Genomic DNA, 12,760 nt, shown 5'->3' with positions numbered 1-12,760 from the left:
TCTTTGCAGATGACATGATACTATACATAGAGAATCCTAAAGATGCCACCAGAAAACTAATAGAAGTAATCAATGAATTTGGTAAAGTTTCAGGATACAAAATTAATGAACAGAAGTCTCTTGCATTGCTATACATTAATGGTGAAAAATCTGAAAGAGAAATTAAGGAAACACTCCCATTTACCATTGCAACAAAAAGAATAAAATACCTAAGAATAAACCTACCTAGGGAGACAAAAGACCTGTATGCAGAAAATTATAAGACACTGATGAAAGAAATTAAAGATGATACAAAGAGATGGAGTGACATACAATGTTCTTGGATTGGAAGAATCAATATTGTGAAAATGACTATACTACCCATAGCAATCTATAGATTCCATGCAATCCCTATCAAATTACTAATGGCATTTTTTACAGAATTAGAACAAAAATATCTTAAAATAATATTTATGGAGGCACAATAGACCCCAAATAGCCAAAGCAGTCTTGAGGGAAAAAAAATGGAGCTGGAGGAATCAGACTCCCTGACATCAGACTATACTACAAAGCTACAGTAATCAAGACAATATGGTACTGCAAAAAACCAGAAACATAGGTCAATGGAACAGGATAGAAAGCCCAGAGATAAACCCATGCACCTATAGTCAACTAATCTATGACAAAGTAGGCAAAGATATACAATGGAGAAAAGACAGTCTCTTCAATAAGTGATGCTAGGAAAACTGGACAGCTACATGTAAAAGAATGAAATTAGAATACTCCCTAACACCATACACAAAAATTAACTCAAAATGGATTATAGACCTAGATGTAAGACCGGACACTATAAAACTCTTAGAGGAAAACATAGGAAGAACACTCTTTGACATAAATCACAGCAAGATCTTTTTTTGATCTATGTCCTAGAGTAATGGAAATAAAACCAAACATAAACAGATGGGACCTAATGAAACTTAAAATCTGTTGCAAAGCAAAGGAAACTACAAACAAGATGAAAAGACAACCCTCAGAATGGGAGAAAATATTTGCAAATGAATAAACAAACAAAGGATTAATCTCCAAAATATATGAACAGCTCATGCAGCTCAGTATTAAGAAAAACAGAGAACCCAATCCAAAAATGGGCAGAATACCTAAATAGACATTTCTTCAAAGAAGACATACAGATGGCCAAGAAGCACATGAAAAGCTGCTCAACATCACTTATTATTAGAGAAATGCAAATCAAAACTACAATGAGGTATCACCTCATACCAGTTAGAATGGGCATCATGAGAAAATCTACAAACAGCAAATGCTGGAGAGGGTGTGGAGGAAAGGGAACCCTCTTGCACTGTTGGTAGGAATGTAAATCTATACAGCCACTACGGAGAACAGTATGGAGGTTCCTTAAAAAACTCAAAATAGAATTACCATATGACCCAGCAATCCCAGTACTGGACATATACCCTGAGAAAACCATAATTCAAAAACACACATGAAGCCCAATGTTCATTGCAGCACTATTTACAATAACCAGGTCATGGAAGCAACTTAAATGCCCATTGACAGATGAATGGATAAAGAAGTTGTGGTACATATATACAAGGGAATATTACTCAGCCATATAAAGGAAAGAAATTGGGTTATTTGTAGAGACGTGGATGAATCTAGAGACTGTCATACAGAGTGAAGTAAGTCAGAAAGTGCAAAACAAATATCGTATATTAACGCATATATGTGGAACCTAGAAAAATGGTACAGATGAACCGGGTTGCAGGGCAAAAATTGAGACACAGATGTAGAGAAAAAACGTATGGACACCAAGGGGGGAAATCGGTGGGTGGGGTGGTGGTGCTGTGATGAATTGGGAGATTGGGATTGACATGTATTCACTGATGTGTATGAAATGGATAACTAATAAGAACCTGCTGTATAAAAAAATAAATAAAATAGAATTTAAAAATTAAAAAAAAATTGGGTAGAAGACTTGAATAGACATTGTCCAAAGAAGACATACAGATGGCCAACAAGCACATGAAAAGATGTTCAACGTTGTTAATTCTCAGAGAAATGCAGATCAAAACAACAAAGAGGTATCACCTCACACCTGTCAGAATGGCTATAATCAAAAAGTCTACAAATAACAAATGTTGGAGAGGATGTGGAGTAAAAGGGACCCTTCTGAACTGCTGGGAATATCAACTGGTGTAGCCACTATGGAAAACAGTATGGAGATTCCTCAAAAAGTTAAAAATACAACTATCATATGCTCCAGAAATTCCACTCCTGGGTATGCATCAGGAAAAACAAAAACAACAACAAAAACACTAATTCAAAAAATACATGCACCCTAATGTTCACAGCAGCAGTATTCATAACAGTCAAATATGGAAGCAACCCATGTCCATCAATAGACGAATAGATAAAGAAGATGTGGTATATATATACATACATACACACACACATATACACACAATGGAATATTACTCAGGCATAAAAAATGAAATTCTGCCTTTTGCAGCAACTTGGATGGTCCTGGAGAATATTATACTTAGTGAAATAAGTCAGACAGAAAGATACTGTATGATATCACTTATATATGGAATCTAATATATAATACAGGGAATTCCCTGGTTGTCCAGTGGTTAGTACTCAGCACTTTCACTGCAGGTTCAATCACTTGTTGGGGAACTAAGATCTTGCATGCTGCATGGCACAGCCAAAAATAATAATAATAATACTATCAAATGTATATGCAAAACGAGAACAGATTTACAGATATAGAAAACAAACTAGTGGCTACCAAAGGGGAGTAGACAAATTAGGGGTAGGGGATTAAGGGAAAAAAACTACTATGTATAAAATAGATAAGCAACAAGGATATATTGTATAGCACAGGGAATTATAGCTATTATCTTGTAATAACTTCTAATGGAGTACAATATGTAAAAATGCTGAATCACTATGCTGTACACCTGAAACTAATAAATATTGTAAGTCAACTATACTTCAACTTAAAAAAAAAAAGGTCAAGGATATTGTGGACTGTTTACTGCCATTGCCAAGCAATATCTGGACCTTGAAGATGGCTTTGGAGGTAGTAGCGCTACTTAGCCAGTAAACAAGCAAGACTCCATTCTCTATCAGGATCATACTGAGTTGTAGGAGTTCTGAATTATGAGAGATGTTCAGGAATGCAACCCTTACACAAAATATGACTATGCTTTATTTTTGGAATTTGAGAGAAAGTGAATTTCAAGGAAAGGCTGGGTGAGATAAAAGATAATTGTTTTGAGGAGGGGAATGACATGGGCAGAGCTATTTCTGTGATATTTAACTAGCTCTTTAATGAAGGATAGATTAAAGAAGGAATAAGACAGGATTTAAAGAAGTCAAAATGGAAGCATAAGGAAAAATTCTGGTAAGACATTTATGAGACAGTTGGATAAATTTGAATATTAAATGCATATTGGATGATATTAAAGAATTATTGGTAATTTTTAAAGTACTCAATCCATAATATCATTATCAAATGGTATTATGGTTATGATTTTAAAATTTTAGATGAAAGATAATATGGGCCTAAACTCAGAGAATGATGATGGGCAAGAATAGGCAGTGTTCTCTTGTTCTGACTTTCTTTAAAATACCCTCAGAGCATGCTGAGCATGAATAAACGCACCAAGAAGTATCCACATTTTACTCACAGATTTTAGCCAGACAGCCGTCTGCTTTCTCCCTCTGCTATGCTATGATATTTTTGGTTTCTCGATTTACAAGACCTCATCCCAACTCACGCCTTGTTTGTGGTCCACATATTGCTTCAATCTGCCCCTCTAAGACATGTCTTCTGTGATTTGTCCCACTGTTTGACATACTTCTAATGTAATCCATCCTTCATGGGTGGATTCACTCCATCCAGGTAAGGTGAGCAGTAGAATTCTGTTGGTGGGGAGGGGGAGGATGTGGAGAAGTTGTCAAGAATGGCTGTGCTGAGCTTAAAAATTCCTTCTCCTCTGAATCCCTCATATAAACTTAAGCTCCTATTTTTCCCATAATTCCTACTTGTCCCTTCACCTAACTAGCTCCCTTCCCAGATTAAAGAGGCAGACTCCCAGGAATATCTGGGATAACAGAGATTATCCTGATAACACTGAGAAATAGAGTTACAACAGAAAGCATAAGAAGAGGTTAGGTTGGGAATTCCCTGGTGGTCCAGTGTTTAGGACTCGGGGCTTTCACTGCTGTGGCCTGGCTTCAATCCCTGGTCAGGGAACTAAGATCCAGCAAGCAGTGGGGCATGGCTAAAAAAACAAAACAAAACAAAAAACAAAAACCAAAAACAAAAGAAGAGGTTAGGTATAATATTGTTTTTCTAGAAGTATATAGACTGTGGGTGCAGATATAGAAATAAACAGTCTGCCAGTATACATTAAGGAAAGATCTAGTTAAATTTTCAGGGACTTTCTGGACTCTAGGCTTTAGTCCCAGAAACCTAAGGAAGCTGAAGTTCTGAATGTTAAATATAAAATGGAGATTACTTTGGCAACCTTACTATCTTTTGCTAAATAGAGGCCATCTCCTAGACCTTGAGTGTTGCCCAGAATAATGTCATGGGTTCAAGGCCTTGTGATTAGCTAGTACTCAATCCACAGTTATTCATTATATTGACAAACATATTATTCAGGAAAATCCAAAATGGAAACTGACTGATGAAAGTATAGAACTTGAAGAACATATAGGCTATTCTTATTGCCTTGAGGAGATAAGATGTTGCAGGGTCCTGCTTCAGCAAGCCATCATGAGTTGTCCTTCTGTAGACCAAGTCTGCCCTGTGGTCTAACAAAAACCCTGTCCACAAGAGGCCTTCAGTCATTACTCTTCTTCTGCCATCATCACAAGACTTTATATATTTTTATTTTTTTTAACATCTTTATTGGAGTACAATTGCTTTACAATGGTGTGTTAGTTTCTGTTTTATAACAAAGTGAATCAGTTATACATATACATATGTTCCGATATCTCTTCCCTCTTGTGTCTTGCTCCCTTCCACCCTCCCTATCCCACCCCTCTAGGTGGTCACAAAGCACCGAGCTGATCTCCATGTGCTATGCAGCTGCTTCCCACTAGCTATCTATTTTAAGTTTGGTAGTGTATATATGTCCATGCCACTCTCTCACTTTGTCACAGCTTACCCTTCCCCCTCCCCATATCCTCAAGTCCATTCTCTAGTAGGTCTGTGTCTTTATTACTCTTACCCCTAGGTTCTTCATGACCTTTTCTTTTTTTCTTAGATTCCATATATATGTGTTAGCATATGGTATTTGTTTTTCTCTTTCTGACTTACTTCACTCTGTATGACAGACTCTAGATCCACACAACTTTAAAAGAAATGTTGGAAGACCAGTTGTTTGGGTTGTATTGTTTTAATGGTAGCTTCCTCAAAGCATATCATCACATATTTCCTTCTGTCCATATCACTTTCAAGTGTACCTGTTATGCCTAAGTGAATCCAGCCTGTAGCAAGGATTCTCCGGCTTGTGAATACTGTATTCTGCATGTATGCTCCCTCAAGAGAACAGACTGTGCTTGAAAGCAGCTCTCAAGGTTTACCTTACCGTTTCTTGCTTTGTGACATGAAAACATAATAGGATAAGCATTCCGTATCTACATATTACTATAGTGAATGATTTTTGTGTGTACTGAGATTTCTCTTTTAATACAGTCACAGTAATTTTAATAAGAATTTCAATATACTGTCTGAATTCTTTCATATTTTGAATATAGCTATCCTTATGGTTAAAGAAAAAACACAGACTATCTGGTTTACCTTCTCCTTGTACATAGCATACTATACTTGAAGGTTCTGAAAAAGATATAACATAAGAAGTGAGTATGTTTTCAGCCCTAGACTTTCAGAGATTTTTAAGAATTCTCACTAAGATGACTCAAGATGGCTCCCCATTCCACTTTTCATTGAATACAATTACCACAGCTTTGAAAGCTCATCTGAGGATTGATCTAAAGCTGTGTCATCAGATTTTTCTCTTTAAATCAACTCTTTTAATTTTCAGTATTGTGTGATGACTTCAGGTTTCAAGTGTTCTGTAGTCAGTCAGTACAGAACTCTCTCTCCCTCTTCAAAGAAAGAGAATACTTTACCCATTCGATATTTTAAAACTTCAGGCTGCAGCTTTCAAAGATTTCTGAGTATATGAAGGAGCATAGATATGAGAAAAATACAGAAACTTGGGGGTAATTTTCAGAGAAGTTTTAATTTCCACAGTCCTTCCTCTCAAATGTCCAGAATTCTAATCAGACTTTAAGGCAATCTGAGTTGACAAAAAAGAGTTATTTATTGATATATCACCACAGAGGGTGGATAAAGGCACCTACTGCCTTCAATTCTAGAAAGAAACCCAGAGAAAATGTGGTTAATTTCACAAATACCTAAGCTCTTGAGCATTTGATGAAGATAGGTAGAAAGGTCTTGGGAGGTGGAGGGTCAGGGAAATCCATTGCTTAAAACAGCTCTGATTTAGAGCTTGAAAATGGGAAGGTAAGGCTAGAAAGAAAATGGAAGAATAAAATACTCCAGACAGCACAGCAGGTGGAAGGGAGAGGAAGGAGTATTGTGATGGTAATAAGATAAAGCTCAGAGGGCTTCCCTGGTGGCACAGTGGTTAAGAATCCACCTGCCAAGGTAGGGGACACAGGTTTGAGCCCTGGTCCGGGAGGATTCCACATGCCACGGAGCAACTAAGCCCGTGTGCCACAACTACTAAACTTGCACTCTAGAGCCTTCAAAACACAACTACTGAGCCCACGTGCCACAATTACTGAAGCCCATGCACCTAGAGCCCATGCTCCACAACAAGAGAAGCCACCGCAATGAGAAGCCCGTGCTCTGCAACGAAGAGTAGCCCCAGCTCGCTGAGAAAAGCCTGCGCACAGCAACGAAGACCCAACGCAGCCAAAAAAAAAAAAAAAAAAGATAAAGCTCAGGCTCCTCCCAAACAGAAAGAGGAAAGCTGCTCTTGTACACAGGTCTCTTCCAGCTTTAATCTGGGTTTACACTAATCATTTTCATGCCCAGGTACACATGTATGCAAATATACACATATATGTGCACATTCATTGTTTAAATAAAAAGTCACTTTAACCCTCTGAATCTCCAGTCCTTCTCCAATAAGGGCATCATGTGTTTGGGTATTAGAGAAAGGAGAGGTGGATGGAGTTGGATATTATTAGAAAGTTAGACCTCATCTAAACCTAGAGGAATTCAAATTTTACTTCCCACCATCACAATAACATCAGGAAATGAAGCACTATAAGACAAAAGAATTAATCAATTTGTACAAATTAATGAAGTAGGCAATCCTAAGGGACTGGGAAAAAGTATCAAGCATAGTAGCAGCTACATCCAGGCAAAATGAGGTCAGAAACGCATATATGTAGGTATATACATATGTATGCATGTATGCATATGTGTATTAGGTATTTGATAATAAGATGAAACATTTTTTCTTCCTCAGAGGATCTAAGATTGTTTTTGGTTGGTGCATAGATAAATTATTTTATTTAAATAGTTATATATTTATTTATTACATATTAGAAAAAGTATATACATAACACATTGTAGTGGGCTGAATGGTGTTCCCCCAAAAGATATGTTCATGTCCCAATCCCCAGATTAGGGGATTCTCCTGGATTATTTGGGCAGGCCCTAAATTCAATAACAAATATCCTTATAAAAGACACAACTACAAATAGAACTACCATATGACCCAGCAATCCCACTACTGGGCACATACCCTGAGAAAACCATAATTCAAAAAGAGTCATGTACGAAAATGTTCATTGCAGCTCTATTTACAATAGCCAGGAGATGGAAACAACCTAAGTGTCCATCAATGGATGAATGGATAAAGAAGATGTAGCATGTATATACAATGGAATATTACTCAGCCATAAAAAGAAATGAAATTGAGCTATTTGTAATGAGGTGGATAGACCTAGAGTCTGTCATACAGAGTGAAGTAAGTCAGAAAGTGAAAGACAAATACCATATGCTAAAACATATATGTGGAATTTAAGAAAAAAAATTGTCATGAAGAACCTAGGGGTAAGACAGGAATAAAGACACAGACCTATTAGAGAATGGACTTGAGGATATGGGGAGGGGGAAGAGTAAGCTGTGACAAAGTGAGAGAGTGGCATGGACATATATACACTACCAAACGTAAAATAGATAGCTAGTGGGAAGCAGCTGCATAGCACATGGAGATCAGCTCGGTGCTTTGTGACCACCTAGAGGGGTGGGGTAGGGAGGGTGGGAAGGAGGGAGATGCAAGAGGGAAGAGATATGGGAACATATGTATAACTGATTCACTTTGTTATAAAGCAGAAACTAACACACCATTGTAAAACAATTATACTCCAATAAAGATGTAAAAAAAAAGACACACAGAGGAGACACACATAGAAACTCAGAGAAGAAATCAATATGAAGAAGCATGCAGACATTGGAGTGCTGTAGCCACAAGTCAAAGAACACCTGCATCCACCAGAAGGTGGAAAAGGCAAGGAACAGATTCTTTCCTAGAGCCTTGGGATGGTTTGAGGCACTCAAAACACCTTGAGTTTGAACCTCTGGCCTCTAGAACTGTAAATTTCTGTTGTTTTTAGCCACCCAATTTGCAGTAATTTGTTGTGGCAGCCCTAGGAAACTAATACCCCACATCAAACCCCAAATTCTCCAGACTGCTTAGGACAAAACTAATATAGGTATTATTTTAATGATCTAATTTTTTAAGTAATTAAATAATATTGATGATAAGGATATGGCAGAAATTGTGAAAGTGGTACACAAGTAATTGAAGTTTGGGAGACAAAGACTATCACTGTGTAAATGAGATATTTACATGAAGCTCTTGACAATTAGAAAACAAGTAATAAGCAGAGCCACATGAGTGACTGATACAGATAATTTAGCATTCCAGGAGTTCAGGGCACTAGAGATTAGTGAGAGTTGGGGTTATCAATGAAAGTTTTTTTATGGAAGAGATGAAATTAGAATTTGGGTCCTACAGAAAGTGTGGGATTTGGTAAATTAAACAGGCTGAATGAAACACATTCCAGAAAGAAAGAATGGTATGGGAAAATGTGTCACTGAGAACCATTGAGAAATGAATGACCCATTTATGTAATATAGAAACATTGTTAATTTTCCTGGGTGTATTAGTATTGATGTAATTATGTAGGAGAATGTCATTATTTGTAAGTGATGCATGATGAATTATTTAGGCTTGAAGTTTCTTGATGTAAGTTACTTTCAAAGGTAATAAGTGAGAAAGAGAGAGAGAGAGGGAGAGAATCACACAGAGAGAGGCAGAGAAAGAGAGAGAATATATTCAACTATGTGAAAATATGTGCCAAAATGTTAACAATATTAAGTTGGAGGGGGGAAGATATGTATGATACAATGTGAACCTTATATATGCTCATACATTTTCTCCAAGAAATCCTACTTCTGGGAAATAATCAGAAACCATAAACAAAGGGCAGGTGACAAGCAAGTACTCATTCATTATATGGTATGGTGATGTAGGAATTCAAAGAAGTGAGAGCAGGATGTGTGTACTGACCTAGACACCCATCCACCAATCCTACCTCATGACATAAACAAATCATGTAATGAACCAAACTAGGAGGCTTCTGCCCACTAAGATGTTGCCAGCATTGTACTGTTATAGAACACAAGCTCTGGGCCTGGGGCATGGTTACTGTTTTCTGGTCATGTACCACAAGTACCCTAGCTTTACTAAAAACAAGATATCTTGGAAACGGCAAGAAACAAAACAAAAAATGCTTAGATCATCTACTATCCAGAATTTTCTATACATTGCACTAATTTCAAAGTGACCTCAAATTTTGGAACCTTACTCTACTTAACACATGGAAAAACATTTTTCAAATTGTATTTAGGTGTACTGAGATTTCAAACTAAGATAGCTATGCATGCTTGACAACATTTCACTGAATTTCTTTTATTACAAGTTTAATCGATTTTTATCTAACACTTATACTCAGCTTCCTCTTAGTATTTACTACAACAAAGCACCAGCAACCAGCAGAAGTTTTGCAATAATTAGCAACTTTTGATGTGCTAATAGTTCCTAAATGGCAACAGCTACAAGTAAGGTAAATAAGACATTACATTGGATTTAATGTCATTAAAACAGTATAAGGGCATCTCATCTATAAGCACATGTAACAAACAAATTCAATTGTACACCAAAGGCAAAGCATTTAATGATTAAAAACATTTTGTTTTCTAAAATATGACCCCTAAATGTCAGCCAGATACTTTATCTGGTGACTTAAGTAAAGAAACAGATCCGTACTGGATACACAAAACTGTATGCTCAATTTTACAGGCAATTTAAGGGATTTTCAAGGATAATTTTGACTGTATTTGGTTTTCACTTATGCAATGACATTAGAACTCAACCCTGAGCAAGATGGGACTTCAACATCTAACACAGAGTGCTTAGCTGTAAAAACCAGATAATCTGTTTTGAATCCTTGTTCGGGAATGCCCAAGGTCACAACTTTCTTATCTGTAAAATGGGAACATTAAGAATACATATCTGTGATGTTAATTTTATGTGTCAACTTGGCTGGGCCAGGTGCCCAGATATTTGGTCAAACATTATTCTGAATGTTTCTGTGAAGAAGTTTTTTTGGGTGAGATTAACGTTTAAATCATTGAATTTTGAATAAAGCAGATTACCCTCCATAATGTGGGTTGGCCTTATCCAATCACTTGAAGGCTTCAATAAACAAAGACTGATCTCCAAGGAAGAACAAATTCTTCCAACAGTCTGCCTTTGGACTAGAACAGTAAAACTTCTATGGCTCTCCAGCTCGGCAGCTTACCCCATCAGATTTTGGATACACTAGGATTCCATAATCATGTGAGCCAATTTCTTAAAATCTTTCTCTCTCTGGGGTGTGGAGAAAAGGGAACCCTCCTACATTGTTGGTGGGAGTGTAAACTGATGCAGTCACTATGGAAAACAGTATGGAGGTTCCTCAAAAAAACTGAAAATAGAGTTGCCATATGATCCTGCAATCCCACTCCTGGGCATATATCCGGGACATAGAGAACAGACTTGTGGTTGCTAAGGGGGAGAGGGTGGGGGAGGGATGGATTGGGAGTTTGGGATTAGCAGATGGAAACTATTATTTATAGAAGGAATAAACAACAAAGACTGTATAGCACAGGGAACTATATTCAGTATCCTGTGATAAACCATAATGGAAAAGAATATGAAAAAGAATGTATATATATATACGTATGACTGAATCACTATGCTGTACAGTAGAAATTAATACAGCATTGTAAATCAACTATACTTCAATAAAATATTTAAACATTCTTTCTCTATAGATAGGTAGATAGATATAGATATATTTGGATAGATCTATAGATATAAATATATTTTTATTTTATATGTAAAGATATATATTTATATAATATATATATAGACAGATAGATATAGATACAGTAGATAGATATAGATAGATACATATTTTATGTATATCTATAGATAGAGAGAAATTGAGAAATACACATTCTGGTGGTTCTGTTTATCTGGAGATTCCTGACTAACACACTACCCAACAGTTATTGTGAGGATTAAATAATACATTGCATTGAGTCTTCAGAGTGCCCCAAATATGAACTAGTGCTAGATAAATGACTGCTGTTGTCTATGAAGTGTCTAATCTTGTCCCTATAGCCTTGATCCCAAAGGCTATGCTTCTTTTATGCCAGATTTACTCCCTATTTGAATCAGAAACCCAGGCATCCAGGTACCTCCTGGAAACCTCCCTTCATTCACCCCTTCTCAGCTCCCAACATGTTGTTAGAAAGAAAAATGAGCTTCAGCTCTATGACAATTACCAGATACTCAACACTATTATGGCTCAATATTAGTATCTCATTTTCTTGATAACTGACCTGTTTGAATATATGCTTTGAGCCACCTTCTGAATTAAGTTGGACCTCCAAGTTGTTTATGAGTTGATCCATATCTGGAAAAGAATCAAGGGAAAGATAATTTAAAAATAAAATCTAACCGACTATACGCATACAGTATGCCATTTACCCCTGGTTACTCCTGTTTGTATTCTATGAACATTATTTTTCAGGACTTACTAGATGCTGAGAAGTCAGTATTTGGACAACACTCTAATTTACGTATTCTACTCACCAAGATAGCTCTGACTGGTCCCCAGCAATACTAGCTGCCTCCTCCCCTCACATCCTGTATGCACGTGAATCTGTTTCTTCCAACCTGCCCAACTAGCACTACCTTCACAGGAATATCATCATAGCTACATAGTTTCCAGAATCCTCCCCTTCCTGGCCTAGTTCTCATTCTAAAGAGTTCCATGCCCCTGTATGGATATTTACCCTAATGAACTTGCTTACACATCAGCGCCGAATCTCTCTAAAGAAGCATTTTATCTTCCTACTTCTCTTAAACATACAAGCCAAGTGGGATTAGTATAAGCAATTTTTAATTTCATTTTTAGATACTTTTTCCTCTTTTTTATTTTGTTTTTATTTTGTTTTTATTTTCTGTTTTTTAGGTTTTTTTTAATTGAAGTATAGTTCATTTACAATGTCATGTTAGTTTCAGGTGTACAGCACAGTGATTCAGTTCTCTCTCTCTCTCTCTCTCTCTCTCTCTCTCTCTCTATA

General features: G+C 36.7%; 1 protein-coding gene across 1 annotated transcript in view; it reads right to left on the bottom strand.

The window, feature by feature from the left end:
- Positions 1-12,760, bottom strand: part of KLF8 (KLF transcription factor 8) — a 65,525-nt gene that overhangs the window by 34,448 nt on the left and 18,317 nt on the right. Inside the window, exon 2 of the mRNA XM_007445950.1 lies at positions 12,014-12,087. Coding sequence (XP_007446012.1) covers positions 12,014-12,085 — 72 coding nt within the window. The 5' untranslated portion in view covers positions 12,086-12,087. The remainder of the gene's footprint in view (positions 1-12,013; positions 12,088-12,760) is intronic.

The sequence above is a fragment of the Lipotes vexillifer genome, unplaced genomic scaffold, assembly GCF_000442215.2.
Source record: "Lipotes vexillifer unplaced genomic scaffold, Lipotes_vexillifer_v1.1 scaffold1127, whole genome shotgun sequence".
Lineage (NCBI taxonomy): Eukaryota > Metazoa > Chordata > Mammalia > Artiodactyla > Lipotidae > Lipotes > Lipotes vexillifer.
The sequence above is the reverse complement of the archived record's forward strand: the minus strand, read 5'-3'. Positions and strand labels throughout refer to the sequence as shown.